Below are 20,161 nucleotides of genomic sequence, written 5' to 3'. Positions count from 1 at the left end.
GCATCTTTATGCATATTTATATTTAATATATTTATTATCACTAATCCTTCTTCAGCATAAAAGATTTTCTTGAGTAACAAAAATATCTTTTATTTCAAAAAAGAAATTTATTTGGATAATCAAAATTTGATGTATAACAATATTGAAAGTTTTGATATTTTTTACTTATATTGATTTGGCTAACTCTTAAGCAAAATTTTTGGCTCCGAAAAGGGCCTTTTAATAATAATGTCTGAAATATTTGCATAATCTTAAAAGATTATTTAACTTCTAGCATTTAACTTCTGAAATATTTGCATAATCTTAAAAGATTATTTAACTTCTAGCATTTAACTTCTGAAATATTTGCATAATCTTAAAAGATTATTTTAAACTTCTAGCATTTAACTTCTGAAATATTTGCATAATCTTAAAAGATTATTTAACTTCTAGCATTTAACTTCTGAAATATTTGCATAATCTTTTAAGATTATGCAAATATTTCAGAAGTTAAATGCTAAAGAAATCTGCTATTAATGCATTTCTCTTTGCAAATCCAGCTGCATTCTGACTTCTGACAACAGGCACTGGAACATCTTCATTCATGGAAATATCATCAGATTCTGTTGGAACTGTCATATTTCCATGTGAAATTGCAATGCACTGCAGTGGCAACTATGACAGCCATAGCATTTTGAAGGTTGCAACGTAAACCTACTGATAAACAGGGAAAACGTCGTTTCCACAAACCATATTGCCGTTCCACCGTGTTTCGTGCTTTTATGTGGCATCTGTTATACCTTTCAAAGAAAAAATAATTGATATTAATTTTGAAATATATATGATCATTTAAAACTATATTATGCATTAAATATATTTTAATAATATATATCATAAACTTTAATAATTACCTTTTTTTCTTGATCACTTTGTGGATTTAATATTGGTGTTAACAGATAGGCCTTGCATCCATATCCACTGTCACCAAGAAGATGATATTTCGACGGAATGTCTCCTGCTTGAAACATAGCACACAGATGACTATTGGCAAATATAGTGCTATCATGAGAACTACCTGGCCATCTGGCTACTATATTCCTGATTTTCAGTTGGCTATCTGAAACTGTCTGAACATTAATAGAAAAATATCCTTTTCTATTTCGAAATAATTCGGCAGTTTCTCCTCCCGGTGACTGAATTGGAATGTGGGTGCAGTCAATGGCTCCGTACACACATGGAAAACCACTCAAATGAAAAAAGTCTTGACTTATCTGAAAATATAAATATATACTTGATCTATTATTTTTATATTTTATTACAGTTCATACTTTGAAAAGTAATGTATTAATTAAATGAATAAAGACTATATATAATTTAAATTAATGATTCTAATATAGAAACTTGTAAAAAAAAACAATATAAAATTATTTTATTACTATAGTTTCGAAAGATAAAGGGATATTAGGCCTACTTACTTGCGTTCTTTCAGATTCTGTTTTTGGCAACTGAATATAATCTGCTGACATTTGTGCAATTAAAAAACTCACTCTATTAATCGCTCTGCAAGCAGATGATTGACTTAAGTCATTTAAATCGCCTACGACCAACTGAAATGTTCCCGTGGCATAAAAACGTAGAGCCAACAACAGTTGTTCCATCGGCGACATCGCATAATTTCTCGATGATGTAGAAACTAAATTGTCACCAATTCGTTCTACTATGTTTCTTACGCTCTCTTTTGGCAAACGATATCGACATAGAAAGTCGTAATCGTCCAATTGTTCGAAGTCATTACTTCTTGGAGAAATAATCCGTCGACTTCTTCGTTCCATACGGTCTATACAATCTAGATACTTCAGATTTTCTAGCATCTCGGCTTCGTCCTCGTCGAATGTCGCCATTTTCCCCTGAAATAGATCGCTTTGCGCAGGCGTCAAACCTAGAGTTATCGTCTACTCGCCGATTTTCTAGACTTAGAGTTAGGGTTATTGTGTTTGACTCGAAATTCGGAGTTGGTGAATACCAATTTACCAATAACTCGAGAGTTAACCCTAACTCTAACTCTAACTCGTGTTGGTGAATACGGGGATTAGAGGTGGTTCATAGTAGAAATTTAGAGGTGGTCTAGGTCTTTTCCCTTCAATTGGAGAGTGAGGTTTCCTCTATAGGTTCATTTTGGTCGTAATCTGTCTCGATTTCGTTATCAGGATTTGCGACTTCTGTATCCTCTATGTCCTGAGCTGTAGAAGTTGTATCAGTGCACTGTCTCTTTATATCGACTAGGGTATAGTCCTGCGTTGGATTCGCTTGTTTTTGGAGGTCTTTGCCCCTTTGGTTTTCTAAAAATTTTACATCACGTGACACGATTACGGTCGTAGTGGTAGGGTCGAATATTCGGTACGCTTTCCTACAGGATGAGTATCCCACAAAGATTCCTAGTTCCGCCTTTGAGTCAAGTTTACTTCTCTTCATTTTGAGAATCCAATAATATGCTTTACAGACGAATACTTTCAAGTGTCCTACAGTGGGTTTTCTTCCAGAGAACAATTCCTCGGCGGTTCTCTTCATGTCGTTCTGGATGGGTGTCCGATTGCGTACATAAGTGAAGCAATTCATTGCCTCAGCCCAGAAGTTTTTTGGCAGTTCCGCTTCTATTAGTAGCGCTGTGGTACCCTCGATGAGAGTTCTGTTGGCCTTTTCTGCCACGCCGTTTTGAGCAGGGGAGTAGTAATTAGTCAGTTGATGGTTAATACCTCTTATCCTCTAAAAACGTCCTTAGGTTTTCGTTAAGGAATTCTCCCCCGTTATCAGATCTGATTTGTTTGACTTTTCTCGAAGTTGCGTTTTCCACGTTTTTTATGAAGTCTATGATTTCTTCCGGCGTTTCGGATTTGGCTCTTAAGAATTTGGTGAAAAGTTTTCTTGAGTAATCGTCCACAATGGTGAGTACGTACTTTGCTCCTCCCATTGATTCATCTCTGAAGGGTCCGACTAAGTCAAGATGTAGGAGATCGAGAGGATTTTTTGATTGTTTTGTGATCACTGGCTTAAAGGGCTTCCTGGTGAACTTCGCTCGAATGCAGGTATCGCATACAGGTGTGTTGGATTGTGGTACGAGTGGGAATTTGTGTACCATCTCGTTCTTGGCTAAAATGTTCATGTAATTTCCATTGATATGGCAGAGTCGCTTATGCCAGGTCTCCCAGTCATTATGGTGGGATTTCATACTGTATTCATGGCTGGGGGTCCTGAGTCTAACAGTGTATAGGTCTTTCCACTTCTTGCCCAACATGATGACATTTCCTCTTTCGTCAAGTATTTTACAATTCTCGGCGTCGAAGATTATCTTGATTCCCTCCTTTGCCAGTTTGGTTACAGAAATTAAATTGTTGCTCAGATCTGGGGTGTATAGTACGTCTTCAAGAAGTAATCTATTAAAGTTTTCGTCTCTTATTTCTGCGACTCCGATGCCTTCTGAGTGTATGACTTTATTATAGGCCATGGTGATTGTTTTTCTGTCTTCACTCATGCTCTCTAACCATTGGCGATTTGAGGTCATGTGACTGGTAGCCCCACTGTCTATGATCCAGCATGTATCTGGCTCACCGTTTGTGTTTAAAGTCATTAATCTCTGTCGATTGTTATTCTCGTTAGCTGATTTTTCCTTTCTCTGTCGGTTATCGTCCTCTCTAGCTGAGTTTTCCCAAGCTATTTTAGAAGTTTTGAAATTTGATCTTCGGTTATCGAGATCGAAGTAGTTATCTCTTTTGTCTCTATTCCTTGCTTTGTTAATCGGGTTTAACCAACATTCAATTGCCTTGTGATTTGGTTTACGGCAGATGTAGCATAGCATTTTCCTTGTTCGAGATTTTCTTTGTGCATTGTCTTTTGGAGTTTTGTAATTCGGTGGGTGATATGCTCTGTAGGCTGCGAGGTTTTTCCTCTGTTCGGGCCCATTTCTTTCTTCATACCTTTCAAAGGTTTTTCTCACGTCAGGGATCTTTGGTTCTTTTAGGTTGTCGAATTGCATGGTATTAGGTTGTACTTTTGCGGTAAACCTTTCAATAGTGTGGTGATGAATTCGTCGTTTTCTAGTTGAGCCCCCATTATCCTAGCACTCTCTAGAAGTTTTTCTCCTCTTAATAGATAATCTCTCCATGTTTCGTCACGATTCATTACTAATCTCGCCACATTGTTTAAGGCCTCTATCGCTTGTTTCCCTAGGTCCTCTTCATATCTTTCTCTTAAGTGAATCCAAATTTGTTTTGCCGTTCTACACGTTAAGATAAGAGCCACTTGTGTGTCATCCGTCGCGCAAGTTCAAATGCCTCTGGCCTGGGAGTCCGTTTTTTTCCATTTCCCCTCTTCGGCGGATCCGTAGGTGGGTCATCTGTTAACAGATTTTCCAGATCTCTAATTTCTAGGATGGCCATTATACGTATTTCCAGCTTGTAAAATTGTTACCCGTAAACTTCGGTAACTGACCATGTCCTATTTCGGCCATTCTATTCGTTATAAAGGTTCGGTTTCTACGAAAGCAAATTTAGGCTTACCGTGGCTAGTCGTTCAATCCAGTTGCATCAACGCTGGAATTTTCTTCCTGGGCCCATAACCCTTTGTTACGTTATTGACGCACGCTAAGATATGTGAACTCACAATTAATCCAGCCCTTGAACGGTATAACAACTTTATTCTTAACTAACTGTTTCACAAGCTTTACATTTAAGATAAGCACAACTCGTGCTTCAATGCTACAAAGACGCCCTCTCAGCATAGATATACCTGCCGCCCTCCCATAGCCAAATTATAGCCACGACATAAAACACTTAATAATAACAGAAAACAATGGAATGTGTCTTTTTTGCTAAACGATATTCAGCATTATACTATTCGATATATCGATTTCAACTTAAATGTCTAATATAATTCTATTTACAGAAAAAAATTCCGTTTAAAGTTTCAGTCATTATAAATGCGGCATTACCTGACTATTAAGATCAATGTATAAGTAAATGTTTCTTGACAAATTACAATTAACAACAGCGTATTTTAAAGTGAAATTATTTTTCAGAGTATTTCAGATTTTTCATCATACATCGTTACATAACTGTATCATATAATTATTGCATGTCTATATCATCGACTGTTATACGTATACATCAATAAATCTGCGTGCAGATTACAACAGATTTTTATGAGTTTTTCGCTGAATTTTCAAGTACTAATCTTAAAATTAAACTTATTGCTCATGACAGAGGAAAATTAATTTTCTAATTGCCTACATTGCGTGAATCTTCATTAAATGAGAGTTACCATAAAAATAACACCTAATATCGAACGTTTGAAACAAATAATTTGTAAATTCTAGTAAACTTTAGTAGTTACAATGTTGCATTTTAATAAATAATTGGCGTTTAAAGTTGTCTTTCGAAATAAAAATCTTGTGTGGAGTTATTAAGTTTCATGTTTCGAAGTATTCTTTATATTTGAAAGACCAGATAATATAGAATGTAGAGAACTTCCCATCTGCAATATTTAAATGCGAAATTCAATCTAATTTATGAAAACAACATTCCTGTATATTTTCCGAAGAATACCTTTATTGGAAACTTTTTTGTAATCTTAAAGTAATTTCTGCACGACAGACACAGGGATTCTTTGCCGAACCTTTTCATGAAATTCAAAATCTAAAAAATTATTAATTTTTCAGTTGTATTATAATTACACAAAAACATAATATATCTTTACGTAGTATAACGTTCATTTTAATATATCAAACCTTTAAATTCTGTTCCAATTCGAGATCGCACTCAGCAAATCTTCTGATGTCTTGAAAAGACGTTTGCATCTGAAAAAGATATATAACACGTGTTAAAAATATCTAAAAATGTAGAAAGTACTGGAATTTCGATCAAAATACTTTACAGCAGATGTGAAGGCAGATAACAAGAATCCGATTAAAATACAGACGAAAGTAAGAGTAGCGCAGAGCAAAGAAAACAAAACTTTCAACTCGAACTTTACTTCAGAAAAGTTGAAAATAAAGTACATTAGATTCGTTTGCATTAATAAAGTACCGTAAATTATTGTGAATACGTAATTGAACGGTCCGTTGAGTTGATTGGTAAAATTCCAAAATTCATCGTGTTGCGCTATAATTTCATTCAGTTGAGATTTCAAATTTGGAATGTTTTTTCTCAGTAGATACAAATTTTTTGATACTTTTTCGAATGCCTTCATTAAAGTAACGTAAAGCAAAACGAGGAAGAAAACGATGTACACTACAGCGCCAACGATTAAAGTGTTGCACAGGCCAACTTCTATTATGCAGGTAAATGATTCATATTTAAAGGACTTTCTTTCTTCTAAAGCGGATAAAATAAAATAGCGATTATGCATCCAATAAATATCGTAAAAGTAACAGTTACAATTACTGCGAGAAATCGTACAGTATTAATAGTAGCATATAACTCATGTTTAGGGAAACAATATGACGTTTTCTAATTGTATTCTTAGATTCAGTTTGACTCTTTTGACAGTACTAAATATTAGAGCCACGGTCAAAGTAATACTCGCAGAAGATACTCTGACAAATATGTCATACTCGAATACCGAGTTCCAGGAAAAGCAAGGAGTTACTTCCGATACGTATGGAATTGTCATACATATAAGAAGAAAGGAATGTATCCAATAAAGGCATTCAATAAATGAGACGTAAAGGTTAAAAAGTATTCGGAAGTGACCATCAGTGTTTAAGACACAGGAGCAAGGAATAAAAAATTTTCAGCCGTAGACTATTGAAATTGTAGTAAATGAAGAGAGAAGACACTTCAGACATATTTCGTCCTTCTGATTATCAACTTCAGGATTTACATTTGAAATGATTCTTATCATACTTTTTAGTAATTGTGCGAATTAAGCGAATTGAGTTATTGTTAAATAAAGTATATACTTTAATTAAAAATAATTACTCTCAATCAGTTTTTCTTACATAAAAGTAATTACAACACTTTTGTGTAGAGGAAGCTATATACTAGAGCATATACTGACTGCTAGCATCGTAGAGAAAATTATACTGCGTAGCCACTTATATAAATGTTATGTATTAATATCACTTATACTGTATATGTATTGATTACTTATATAAATGAGATTCCTATTTTACTCTAATTGAAATGGAAGTTTCATGCGATATTTCCATAAACTCTGGAATTTTAATGTTTCAACAAACAAAATAATTAACGTTTATCTATCGACTAAACTAAGAAATTTTCTATAAAGTGCTGAACAAACTTACGTCTTTCTGCACTTTCTAGGCAGATAGGCATGTTTAAAATAAACCTCATATCACGTGATGGCAAGCGGGAGTGGAATTTTTAAACAAACATTATTGTTAACTAATGTTTATCTATCGAATATATTAATAAGAAAGTTTCTATAAAGTGCAGAATGCGCTTATGTCTATTTCCATTTTCTAGATAGATAGGCACTTTACTTGCATGTTTCAAGTAAACGTCATGTTAAGTGAGAGCGAGCGGTGGTTTCTAGACTGGTGTGTGACCGAGATACTGTAACTGTTATTCGAAATGTTTCTATTTTATTTGATCGCCTACGGATCTCTGAGTAGTCGACGTAACAAAAAATGAATGCTCCGTAAACAAATTTATGAATCAAACGATTATGTTTCGATTTTATGTAAATGTTTTATTTTTTGTGACAAAATATTTAAAATGTTACACTCATAATAGTAGTTTATTATAATAAAAAGTTAACAAATCGATTAAACACGCGAATTATTGATATTTAAATAAAATTTTATTGATGAAACTGTCATATTACATACGAGTGTCGTCTGATAAATGATAACTGTATCTTATACAAAAAAAATTCAGCAGCAAGTTATTTAGCTATTCACGCAACATTTTGCGGTGCCATCTCTTGAAATATTCGAAGTCAAAATTTGCCACGTAAAGACCATAGTAAGATTTCCGTTTATCATTCGATCGAGCGCTACATATCGATCGAGTTTATGATTTCTGTAAATTTATATTGATTTCTAGGACAATTTTTCCTTCGATCTTCACGATGCACATTTAACACACCAGATGTGGTCTCGATATAAAATTTTGAAAACATTCTAGAGTGTGCCGTGGAATAGCACATGTAAATGTTTTAAACGTTTCTTCTAGTTTTCTAGGTTATGACGTTGGATACGCACATCTTGTGTCGAATCTGTTGCTTTAAACCAATTAAATATTAACAAAAGCTAAAATCTTGAGAAGTCGACACTGAAGTTAATGAAGTGTTACGTTGATATCATTTCCATTCGGAGTGACTCATTGAGAACGATTCACCCAGGAACGTTAGTAGAAAATCTTGAATTAGAGAAAACCAGTGTTCAAGTTCAATGGTCAGTTCCCCGCTCGATACTGATCAAATTAAGTCATACCGATGCAGTGGACAAGAATCGAATAGTAGGGAAGAGTGAGAGAGGTACCATGATAATTAGTTTTTTCCGTAACTGTTATCCTACATTTTGTGTGCCGATGTACATTTTTATACTCCTGACGCCCTTTGAATAATTGATTTAATGTGCCTAAAACTAAATATATTGAAATCGACTTTAGTAAAAATCAATCGCGTGCATAGCACTAATCTGTCAATTCTAAAGGCATGGATGGCGCACGACATCATTCTTCACCACACCTTTGTAATGTATTTTACGAATTCTTATAATATTCAATAACACGTTTGCTTGTATAAATCGTGATTAAAAGTTTCTTAATAATTGATTTATTTGTTTCTTTTGTCGTTCATTTTTTAAACTTTGCAGAACCGGAATACATTTTCGAATTTAATCCTACAAACTCGAACATACATGTCGATTTCTGTTTGTGTTTTAAAAATTCCTAACTATATCTACTTTCGTTAAATAGTTCGTGAGCTGAAAAATAATTACTGAAATCATAAATGTTTAGTAGTTTATTTTTAAAGCAAAAATTTATACCTTGGCAAAAATTTTCAAATATAAAAGAATTCCTTTCTCTATACAACAAGTTTATATCATTATTATAAAATTTCTTCCTTTATTATGGAATATTAAAGTCATTTATAAGTGTAATATTTTTAATATTTTATGGGAAAACTAAAGCTTATACATAAAATCGAACATAATCGTTTGTTTTATAAGTTTGTTTATGAAACATCCATTTTTTATTATGATGATTAGTAAGAGATCCAAAGGCGATCAAATAAAAAAGAAACAAGGTCGAATGACACAGTATCTCGGTCACACACGTGTCTGGATTCCTCCACCTTCAATTGCCGTCACATGAAATGATGTTTATTTTAAACATGCAAGTAAAGTGCCCATTTACCTACACAGTGAAAGACATAAGTGCATTTTGAAATTTATAAAATTTTTCTTATTGGTTTATTCGATCGATAAACGTTTCGTTTATCGATCTATTTCGTTTGATGAAACATTAAAATTCCGGAAAATTTTCGAAACACTGCATGAAAATCCATTTCCGTTAAAGTAAAATGTAAATCTCATTTATATAAGTAATCAATACAAATATAAGTGATATTAATATACAGCATTTATATAAGTGACTAGGCAGTAAAATTTTATTTCAAAGTTAGCATTTACTTTGCTTTCTACACGGAAGTGTTCAAATTACTTTATGTAAAAAGGGAACGGCTGCGAATAATTATTTTTTATTAAATTATACACTTTATTTAACCATAACTTAATTCACTTACTTAAAAAAATATAATAAGTGTTAGCCTGCAGTGAATCAAAAAGACAAAATATGTCTGCAGTGTTTTCAATCTTCATTTACTACAATTTCAATAGTCTACGGCTGGGAATTTTTTATTCTTGCTCCGGTATCTTAAACACTGATGGTTACTTCCGAAAACTGTTTAGCTTTTACATCTCATTTATTGAATGTCTTTATTAAATGCATTTTTTCCTACTTCTATGTATGACAATTCCTTACGTATCAGATGTAACTCCTAGCTTTTCCTAATACGCGGTATTTAAATATAACATATTTGTCAGAGTATCTATTGCGAGTATTACTTTGGCTATGGCTGCAATGTACAGTACTGTCGAAAGAGTCAAACTGAATCTAAGAATACAATTGAAAACGTCATATTGTTTCCCTAAACATGAGTTATATGCTACTATTAATACTGTACGATTTCTCGCAGTAATTGTAACTGTTACTTTTACGATATTTATTGGATGCATAATCGCTATTTTATTTTATCCTGCATTTAGAAAAAGAAAGATTTTAAATATGAATCATTTACCTGCATAATAGAAGTTGGCCTGTGCAACACTTTAATCGTTGGCGCTGTAGTGTACATCGTTTTCTTCCTCGTTTTGCTTTACGTTACTTTAATGAAGGCATTCGAAAAGATATCGGAAAATTTGTATCTGCTGAAAAATAACATTTCAAATTTGAAATCTGAACTAAATGAAATTATAGCACAACACGATGAATTTTGGAATTTTACCAATCAACTCAACGGACCGTTCAATTACGTATTCACAATAATTTACGGTACTTTATTAATGCAAACGAATCTAATGTACTTTATTTTCAACTTTTCTGAAGTAAAGTTCGAGTTGAAAGTTTTGTTTTCTTTGCTCTGCGCTACTCTTACTTTCGTCTGTATTTTAATTGGATTCTTGTTATCTGCCTTCACATCTGCTGTAAAGTATTTTGATCGAAATTCCAGTACTTTCTACATTTTTAGATATTTTTAACACGTGTTATATATCTTATTTCAGATGCAAACGTCTTTTCAAGACATCAGAAGATTTGCTGAGTGCGATCTCGAATTGGAACAGAAATTAAAGGTTTGATATATTAAAATATATCTTTATGTAGTAAAACGTTTGTTATGTTTTTGTCTAATAATAAAAATACAATTGAAAAATTAATAATTTTTAGATTTTGAATTTCATGAAAAGGTTCGGCAAAGAATCCCTGTGTCTGTCTTGCAGAGATTACTTCAAAATTATAAAAAAGTTTCCAATAAAGGTATTTTTTGGAAAATAACTGAGTAATGTTGTTTTCATAAATTAAATTGAATTTCGCATTTAAACATTTCAAATGGTAAATTCTCTACACTCCGTATTTCCTCGTCTTTCAAATATAAAGAATACTTCGAACCATTAAACTTAATAATTCCACAGAAGATTTTCATTTCGAAAACTTTAAACGGCAATTATTTATTAAAATGCAACATTGTAACTACTAAAGTTTATTAGAATTTATAAATTATTTTTTTCAAACGTTCGATATTAGGTTATGTTATTATGGTAACTCTCATTTAATGAAGATTCACGCAATGTAGGCAATTAGAAAATTAATTTCGCACTGTTATGAGCAATAAGTTTAATTTTAAGATTAGTACTCGAAAATTCAGCAAGAAACTCATAAAAATCTGTTGTAATCTGCACGCAGATTCATTGATGTATACGTATAACAGTCGATGATATAGGCATGCAATAATTATATGATACAGTTATGTAACGATGTATGATGAAAAATCTGAAATAAACTGTGAAATAATTTCATTTTAAAATACGTTGCTGTTTATTGTAACTTATCAATAAACATTTTATTATGCATTGATCTTAAAAGTCAGGTAATATCGCATTTATAATGATTGAAACTTTAAACAAAATTTTTTTCTGTAAATATAAATATATTAGACATGTAAGTTGAAGTCCATGTATCGAATATTGTTATGCTGAATATCGTTAAGAATGGAAGACATAATGAATTGTTTTCTATTATTACGTATTTTCAATTTAAAATATTTGTTATTAAATATGAAATTTTTTTATTGAATTATAATTACAAAAGACGTAATGACACACCACTCAACGTCTATAATTAACTAGCAGGCAAACACGACGTGCTTGAGAAAAAAAAAAAACAGCAGCAATTATTAATTTTATGAGATCCTTACCTACTTTCAAACCTTCTATTATATTATATTATAGTATTTGATTTATAGTAAATTACACAGATCATCTTACTTTACAGCTTATCACACCAAAAGACTAAACTCGCACACTTTAAAAATTTTTAACGTTGTATACTGTAAAGGAGTAAAGAATTTTTAAAATATGTTAGATTGGTCACCGGTGTGATAAACTCTTACGTAAGATAACCTTTGTAGTTATATAAATAAAACACTATAAGAGTCGTTGAAACAAAAACCATATAAAGTGTTTCGGTGTTTTATTTTCTCTTTGTTACGTATATCAAGATACTCCGATGGTGATAAATTGCACGTTTTCACTGGTTAAGTAAAGTAGAGTTGAAATTATAGTATCTTAATTTTTTTCTAATATATTATTTTCTATTTTTAATTCTAAAACACTTTGCCTTTCACAATCGAATATCAAACGGTAATCTGCCAACATATCAAATTTCGAAAAAATCGGATCTAAAATTTTAACTTAACATTTTCGAAAACCCATTAATATGTCATCAAGACAGACTGCAGCTGCTCTCCAACCCAAAGTGTCGCACACGACTGTTTTCAGAACCGTAAATTATAATGAAAATGTAAACTTTCTATAAATTAAACATAAAGTAAAATTTAAAAAAACAGCCGCAATGAGATAGACTTCAATGGGACAAAAAAATATCCTAGATCTCAGACTGGTATCAAATAGCGTTTACCGATAGAGTGGAACCTCGCTTAACAAGCATAATTCGTTTCAGAGTCTTACTCGTAATGCGAAACACTCGTTAAGCGAAACAATTTTCCCATAGAAATTAATGTGAAATACGATAATACGTTCCACGCCGAAAAATGCACAAATGTTTTATGTATAACACTTATTCAAAAACAATTGTACAATATATACTGTTAAAAAGCGTGAATCACCATCTTTTCATCTAGCGCAGAATGAACCGTCCTGAAATGAGAATTCTATTTTCAGAAACAAAAAAAAATTAAAAAAAATAACACAGATAATATATTTGATAAACACTCCAAACAATATGCCAAATTTTTGGGTTATATGAAGGCTATAATTGAATATCAGAAATTAATTAATTTGATTAGAGGTAGGCAGTTATGTTTCCATCTGTATTAAATTTAACAATTCAGACATTTCTTAAAATTTAATTTGAAATTGGTCATTAAATTTAATGACCCAAGAATTTGGCAAATCGTTTGGAGTGTTTATTATATAACGGGCTATAAAGTTATGGGCTGGTTGTTGATGTTTATAAGTAATATGTGTGATCACAAGTCTGAAAAAATATGTGATCAAAAGCGACACTAAGATGCTAGCCGAATGAGTGCTAAACACAGACTGATGGAGCATGCCGCATGCGCACAATTCGGGACTTCCCCTCTCGTCATCACTCGTTATGCGAAATATCGCTGGTCAAGCGAGGCAAATTTTTACAATTTGTTTTGCTCGTTATGCGAAATACTCGTTGTGCGATGTGCTCGTTAAGCGAGGTTCTACTGTATAAAAAATGGAATTTAGATGGACCAGGTGGCTTTCCAAGTTACTGGCATGACTTAACTCTCTGCCCGATAACTTTAGGTTTTGCTTTCTAACTACCCGCAGTCTGATAAATATTGGTTAATTTATTAAATTTACCAGACAATATAGATATTATTAATTATATCTTGGCTAAAGCCAAAAAAATAAACTACATGCTGCTAAAATGTTGTACGTGCACCTGGGGACTAAATCGTAAAGCTTGTAAAACTATATAATGAGGTAATGCTACTTTACGCGGCCTCTAGCTGGGATCATGTAACTAGTAAAAACTCAGTAGCAAGTAAATTAGTCTTTCTTCAAAAACAGTTTGCCATCAGAATTTCAAAAGTGCTGTGAAACTGTTTCTACTAACGCCTCTCTGATACTAGCAGAGCTCCTTTCGCCACTGTGTATTGTAGAAAAGGTTTTAAACTACTACATCAGAACTACAAATATCAAGGTTCAACAACAGTCGCTACTCCCATCTACAGCTGTTCACATGCTGCAACATTGCAATTACCGTATCTCTGATCATCACATTGTAAACAAGGTTATTCCCAGGGTACATTTGGTGTTATCTGCTTCCTCCATGGATAACCATGCAGATTATTAATATCTGCACAGATGGATCCAAAAGCCCCCATCGTATCGACTCATGTATCTATCTTCTTGCAAACTGACATATTTTGCCCAAAGTATGTTATAAGGTACAGATACCCCACATACCTCCATCTATCAAGCAGAAAAAGATGCTGTCTACCAAACTGTTCAGTGGGCCACTTCACTACCAAACAAAACTCTATCAAGATTTACAGTGATTTTTAGTTTGTCCTAAAAGCTCTATTAAATCCTGATTACAATGGCAATAAAATCAAATATATCCAGCAACATATTAAAAACCTTGTAAATAAGATAACTTTTATATTTGATCCTGGCCATAGCGGCATACTAAAAAATGAAAAAGCTAACTTTGAGGCTAAGTCAACTGCAAAGGACTCTGATTTGGACTACACTCACATCCCTCTCTCACATAGCAGCTTAAAAAATTATATTCATGACAACGCTACGCGAAAGTGGAATCAACAATAGTTGAGCAGTTAAACTGGTAGAATAACAAGACTTTATTTTCCTAGTGTTGAATGCTGGTTCTCATCACCACTTAAAGATTTTACGTTTGCTAATTCTCAACTACTTACTGAGAATGATAATTTTAGAAGCTACCTGGCGATGTATAACCTGGCAGAAACTGCCTCTTGCTTTTGCTCTACAGAAAACCTAGACACCGTCGACCATATGATCTATCATTGTTTAATTGACGATCAAGATAGACTTATTCCGAAATTATAAATCTTTACGCTTGGTTTCAGCTGGTCACGTCCACTTCATAAGCTTGTTCAGAAGCCAGTGTTTGATGCGTTTTACAATTATGTTCAAAAAAATATGGAAGAAAAGACTATTCATAATTTCTAATTTCTAGTTTCACATTTTAGTTTTCACTAAAAGCCGAATACTAATTTTATGTTTACTTTGTATCATGTATTTTGGTTTATGTATTTTAGTGTTATACACCCATAGGAGTGGTGCACTCATTCTAATATAAAAAAAAGAGAGGAAAACGACTACACGGCCTTTCTCCCATGATAAAAAATGTGTAGAGCGTATTCTTGCTAGCGTTATTCTTCTATCACGTCACACGAGATGGCGTTAGTACAAAGAGAATTTTTAATAGAAACCGCCAAATTCAAAACTCCACGAATCAACGAGACCAAAAAATAAAAATAAGAATATTACGCAAAACGAGGTCTATTAACCTCTACCCCTGAGTAATAAATCGTAAGAAATTCTTGACTCTTTCCCATTTCAAAATACCTTACGTAATTTATGGACGGCCTCTTATCCTCAGCAACGTCACTGTGTGAAGATTATTCATCTTGGTGAAACGTTATGGTGTAATGTGATCAAATCTATAAATAATAGTTTCTTGCTGAATATTTGTTTTCCTTATTAAAAAGTCTTCGGAGAATAAATGTAATCCTTTGGCACACAAATTGACAGTAGATAAAAATTGAGAAACTGAACCATTGAATTTGACCACTGGACTTGTCTAATTCAGGATTTTCTAACTTTCTTGAGTGAGTCGTACTCAAAGAGTCACACAGAAAGGGAATGATATCAACGTAACATTTCGTTAACTTCCCTGACGACTTTCGAAGATTTTAGCTTTTGTAAGATCATAATTGGTATTTTCTGAGCACCGCGGCATATAACACGAAAACACAATTGTGCTGACGAGCTTGTAATGTTATGTTTAGAACAATTTAACGCCGCAGGTTCTACAAAGGTAGTAAATGTACGACGTCATTACTGGCAAAACTTTAAAACGTTTAAAACACGTGCATGTCCTCCTGCAAGGCACACTTGTGCGTGTTTTCAAAATTTTATATCCAGACCACATCTCGAATGTTAAATCTGCATCGTAAAGATAAATAAAAATTGTCATAGAAATCAATGTTAATTTACAACAATCGTCAACTGAAGTGACATGTAGGGCGCGATCAGTTGAAAAATGAAAATCCTATCATAGACTTTAAGTGGCAAATTTTGACTTCAAATATTTTAATAGATGGCAATACCAAATGTTGCCGTCATAGCTAAGTAACTTCTATAAAATAAAATTGTCATTATTTATCACTGGGACTTGGTATAAAATGGACGGAGATTCATCGGAGAGGTTTCGTTTAAATATCAATAATTGGCGTGTTTAATTAATGTTTTCTGTTTTATTTTTACTTTTTCTCATAATAAACCAATATAAAGATTGTTATTTTTTAATCTTTCTCTACAAAAGGAAAAAGTTTTACATAGTATCGGGATATAATTGTTCTTTTTGTAAATTCATTTATTAAACATCCATTCTTAATCACAGCGACTAAACAGAAAGCCACAGGAGAAGGAATAAATAAATAAAAACTAAACAGGATCGAATGACATTAACAGTATCTCGGTCACATACGTGTCTGGAAACCTCCACCCCCCGCTCGCCTTCACTTAACATGATGTTTGTTTTAAGCATACAAGTAAAGTGCCAATCTGCATAAAAAGTACATAAAAACATAAGTGCATTCGGCACTTTATAGAAACATTCCTATTGATTTATTCTATAGATAAACATCAATTAACAATCATGTTTGTTTAACAATTAAAATTCCAAAAAGTTTATGGAAATATCGCATCAAAATTCCATTTCACTTAAAGTGAAATAAAAATCTTATGTATATGAATAATCGATACGTATATAAGTGATATTAATATACAACATTTATATAAGTGACTACGCAGTAAAATTTTAATTCGAAGCTAGCATTTAGTCTCCTTTCTACTCAGAAGTGTTGGATTTACTTTTAAGTATAAAGAGAATAATTGCGAATGATTGTTTTAAATTAAATTATATATTTTATTTTAAAATAATTTAATTCAGTTAGTTAAAAAATATGATAAGAATCATAAGTGTAGGTCCTACAATTTATAATCAGAAAGACGAAATATGTCTGCAGTGTTTTCTCTCTTCATTTACTACAATTTCAATGATTTACGGCTGGGAATTTTTTACTCCTTGTTTCTGTAACTTAAACATTGATTATTGTTTCCGCATAACTTACAACATTTACATCTCATTTATTGAATTCTGTTATTGGATACACTCCTTTCTACTTATATGTATGACAATTCCTTACGTATCGGATGTAACTCCTTGCTATTCCTGGTTCGCGGCATTTAATTATGACATATATGTCAGAGTATCTGTCGCGAGTAATACTTTAGCTATAGCTGTAATATTCAGTATTGTCAAAAGAGTGAAACTGAATCCAAAAATACAATTAGAAACGTCATATTGTTTCCCTAAACATCAGTTATATGCTACTATCAATACTGTACGACTTCTTGCAATAAGTATAACTGTTACTTTTACGATATTTACTGAATGTATAATCGCTATTTTATATTATCCACATTTAGAAAAAGGAAAGACTTTTAAATATGAACCATTTATCTGCATAATAGAAGTTGGTCTGTGCTCCACTTTATTCGTTGGCGCTGTAGTGTACATCGTTTCGTTCCTCGTTTTGCTTTATGTTACTTTAATGAAGGCATTCGAAAAAGTATCAGAAAATTTGTATCTGCTGAGAAAAAACATTCCAAATTTGAAATCTGAACTAAATGAAATCATAGCGCAACACGACGAACTTTGGAATTTTACCAATCAACTCAACGGACCGTTCAATTACGTATTCACAATAATTTACGGTACTTTATTATTGGAAACGAATCTAATGTACTTCACTTTCAACTTTTCTGAAGTAAAGTTCGAGTTGAAAGTTTTCTTTTCTTTGGTCTGTGCTACTCTTACTTTCGTCTGTATTTTAATCGGATTCCTGTTATCCGCCTTCACATCTGCTGTAATGTATTTTTATGGAAAAATCCAAGATTTTCTACATTTGAAGATATTTTTAACATGTGTTATATATTTTTTCAGATGCAAACGTCTTTTCAAGACATCAGAAGATTTGCTGAGTGCGATCTCGAATTGGAACAGAAGTTAAAGGTTTGATATATTTAAAATATATCTTTATGTAGTAAAACGTTTGTTATGTTATTGTGTAATAATAAAAATTAATGACTTTTTAGATTTTGAATTTCATGAAAAGGTTCGGTAAAGAATCCCTGTGTCTGTCGTGCAGAGATTACTTTAAGATTACAAAAAAGTTTCCAATAAAGGTAATCGTTGCAAGAATATCGAGTAATGTTGTTTTTATAAATTAAATTGAATTTCGCATTTAAACATTTCAGATGGGAAGTTCTCTGCATTCCATATTTTCTGGTCTTTCAAATATAATGAAAGCTTCGAAACACAAAACTTAATAACTCCACAGAACATTTTTATTTTCAAAAACAACTTTAACCAACAATTATTTGTTAAATTGCAACATGGCAATGACTAACATTTATTAGAATTTATAAATTATTTGTTTCAAACTTTCAACCGTTCGATATTGGGTTTTATTCTTATGGTATCCGTCATTTAATGAAGATTCCAGCGATGTAGACAATTAGAAAATTAATTTCGCACCGTTATGAGCAATAGATTTAATTTTAAGATTAGCACCCGAAAATTAAGCGAGAAACTCATAAAAATACGGTGTTATCTGCACGTAGATTTATTGATGTATACGTATAACAATTGATTATAAATAACTAAATGACTCAGTTATGTAACGATCTATAATGCAGAATCTGAAATAAACTGTGAAATAACTTTATTTTTAAATACCTCGTTGTTAATTGTAATTTGTGAAGAAACATTTTATTATATACTGATCTTAAAAGTCTGTAATAGCGCATTCTATAATGATTGAATCTTTAGAACAGAATTCTCTCCTGTAAATAGAAATATATTAGACATATAAATTAAAATCGATATATCGTATAGTATTGTGCAGAATATCGATTAGAATGGAAGACACAATTGATCGTTTCCTAAGGATCCCGACGGATGTTATATAAAAATTTGCTTTAAAATGGATTTTCGTAGCCCTAAAATCTTGGATCTCACATTATTATAATATTTGATTTATATTTACAAAGGTTATTTTACGTTAGATCTTATCACACCGAATGACTAAACTGACACATTTAAAAAATGTTTTTTATTGTGTAATTTACAGACACAATAAAAAGCATAAGGGATTTTTAAAATGTCACTGGGGTAATAAGCCCTCGTAAGATAACTTTTGTTGTTATATATATCAAATACTATAAATATAACAATTGTGAAAACGAAAACCGTAAAATAGTTTTTCTACTTCATTTTTTCTTTGTTACGTATATCGAGATACTCGGATGGTGCTAAGCGTTGCCGAATGGCAGAATATTCGGCCAAACGATTCGGCTTGATTAACGCACGTACGAAAATTGGCGCACAAAACCGCATTATGGCAAAGATCGCGCACCGTGCTCTCTATTGGCCCGCTGTCACTACGATTTTTTCTTCCATTAGGTCTAAATTATTTGAATTAATTAATTAAATTATAATTATTAAACTTAATATGAGATGGAGCCTAACGTCTACCTCTACTGCCAAATTTGTTTATAATTTATGTAATAGCCGTAAATAGCCCGCTATGATTCGGCAGTTGTTGGTATTTAGATGTAAGTTATAACTTATAACTTATTTTATTTGCAATCGATCATTTTAACTCTTTAATTAAACACTAAAATTTTGTTTTTACTACGTATTTGTAGACTGAATAGTACCCTAGGATATACTTTTGTGGTGACACAATATGGTCTAGTTTCTCCCCAGTTGTGGAACAGTTCAAATATATCGTAAAAATACTAAAATATACGCGAATACGAATATAACATAATTAACTAAACAATAACATTAATGCCCGATACATTCTAACCTATACGCCATCAATGCCATAAGATATCGGGCTAGATAAACGTTATAATATTATTTAGTTACGAAATAATTTAATACTAGAGTTAGATGCTATTTCTTATGAACTTTAATAATTATAGTTTAATGTTTAGCATTAATAAAAGTTACAAAAATAATTAATTTACTGTGTTTTTTGTTATTTC

The 20,161-nt window shown here is 32.2% G+C and overlaps 3 protein-coding genes across 3 annotated transcripts; 1 reads left to right on the top strand and 2 right to left on the bottom strand.

The window, feature by feature from the left end:
* Positions 1–489: 489 nt before the first annotated feature.
* LOC136969170 (putative nuclease HARBI1) lies at positions 490–2,069 on the bottom strand. The gene is made up of 3 exons (XM_067263263.1): positions 1,455–2,069; positions 891–1,250; positions 490–642 (listed from the first exon to the last, which is right to left on the bottom strand). The coding sequence occupies exons 1-3, from the start codon at positions 1,878–1,880 to the stop codon at positions 490–492; spliced, it is 939 nt and encodes a 312-aa protein (XP_067119364.1). The 5' UTR covers positions 1,881–2,069.
* Positions 2,070–5,392: 3,323 nt separating this feature from the next.
* Positions 5,393–6,104, bottom strand: LOC136969171 (uncharacterized). The gene is made up of 4 exons (XM_067263265.1): positions 5,905–6,104; positions 5,759–5,827; positions 5,577–5,666; positions 5,393–5,505 (listed from the first exon to the last, which is right to left on the bottom strand). The coding sequence occupies exons 1-4, from the start codon at positions 6,043–6,045 to the stop codon at positions 5,434–5,436; spliced, it is 372 nt and encodes a 123-aa protein (XP_067119366.1). The 5' UTR covers positions 6,046–6,104; the 3' UTR covers positions 5,393–5,433.
* An 11,131-nt stretch (positions 6,105–17,235) lies between these two features.
* Positions 17,236–18,447, top strand: LOC136969168 (uncharacterized). Its single transcript, XM_067263262.1, has 4 exons — positions 17,236–17,973; positions 18,051–18,119; positions 18,203–18,292; positions 18,365–18,447. Exons 1-4 carry the CDS (start codon positions 17,236–17,238, stop codon positions 18,434–18,436), a joined length of 969 nt encoding a protein of 322 aa, XP_067119363.1. The 3' UTR covers positions 18,437–18,447.
* The last annotated feature ends 1,714 nt before the right edge of the window (positions 18,448–20,161 follow it).

This window comes from Centruroides vittatus, unplaced genomic scaffold (genome assembly GCF_030686945.1).
Source record: "Centruroides vittatus isolate TY-2023 unplaced genomic scaffold, ASM3068694v2 contig_1747, whole genome shotgun sequence".
In the NCBI taxonomy this organism is placed as follows: Eukaryota; Metazoa; Arthropoda; class Arachnida; order Scorpiones; family Buthidae; genus Centruroides; species Centruroides vittatus.
This window is presented reverse-complemented; position numbering and strand designations above follow the sequence as displayed.

Bases quoted from the DNA above. Each gene is read 5' to 3' on its own strand.
- LOC136969168 (XM_067263262.1), top strand. From the start codon at position 17,236: ATGACAATTCCTTACGTATCGGATGTAACTCCTTGCTATTCCTGGTTC. The intron at 17,974-18,050 runs GTAATGTATTTT...ATATTTTTTCAG, and splicing joins TATCCGCCTTCACATCTGCT to ATGCAAACGTCTTTTCAAGA. The intron at 18,293-18,364 runs GTAATCGTTGCA...TAAACATTTCAG, and splicing joins CAAAAAAGTTTCCAATAAAG to ATGGGAAGTTCTCTGCATTC.
- LOC136969171 (XM_067263265.1), bottom strand. From the start codon at position 6,045: ATGCAAACGAATCTAATGTACTTTATTTTCAACTTTTCTGAAGTAAAG. The intron at 5,828-5,904 runs GTAAAGTATTTT...TATCTTTTTCAG, and splicing joins TATCTGCCTTCACATCTGCT to ATGCAAACGTCTTTTCAAGA. The intron at 5,506-5,576 runs GTATTCTTCGGA...TAAATATTGCAG, and splicing joins CAAAAAAGTTTCCAATAAAG to ATGGGAAGTTCTCTACATTC.
- LOC136969170 (XM_067263263.1), bottom strand. From the start codon at position 1,880: ATGGCGACATTCGACGAGGACGAAGCCGAGATGCTAGAAAATCTGAAG. The intron at 1,251-1,454 runs GTAAGTAGGCCT...TTATATTTTCAG, and splicing joins CAGAATCTGAAAGAACGCAA to ATAAGTCAAGACTTTTTTCA. The intron at 643-890 runs GTAATTATTAAA...TTGCCACTGCAG, and splicing joins AAAGTGATCAAGAAAAAAAG to TGCATTGCAATTTCACATGG.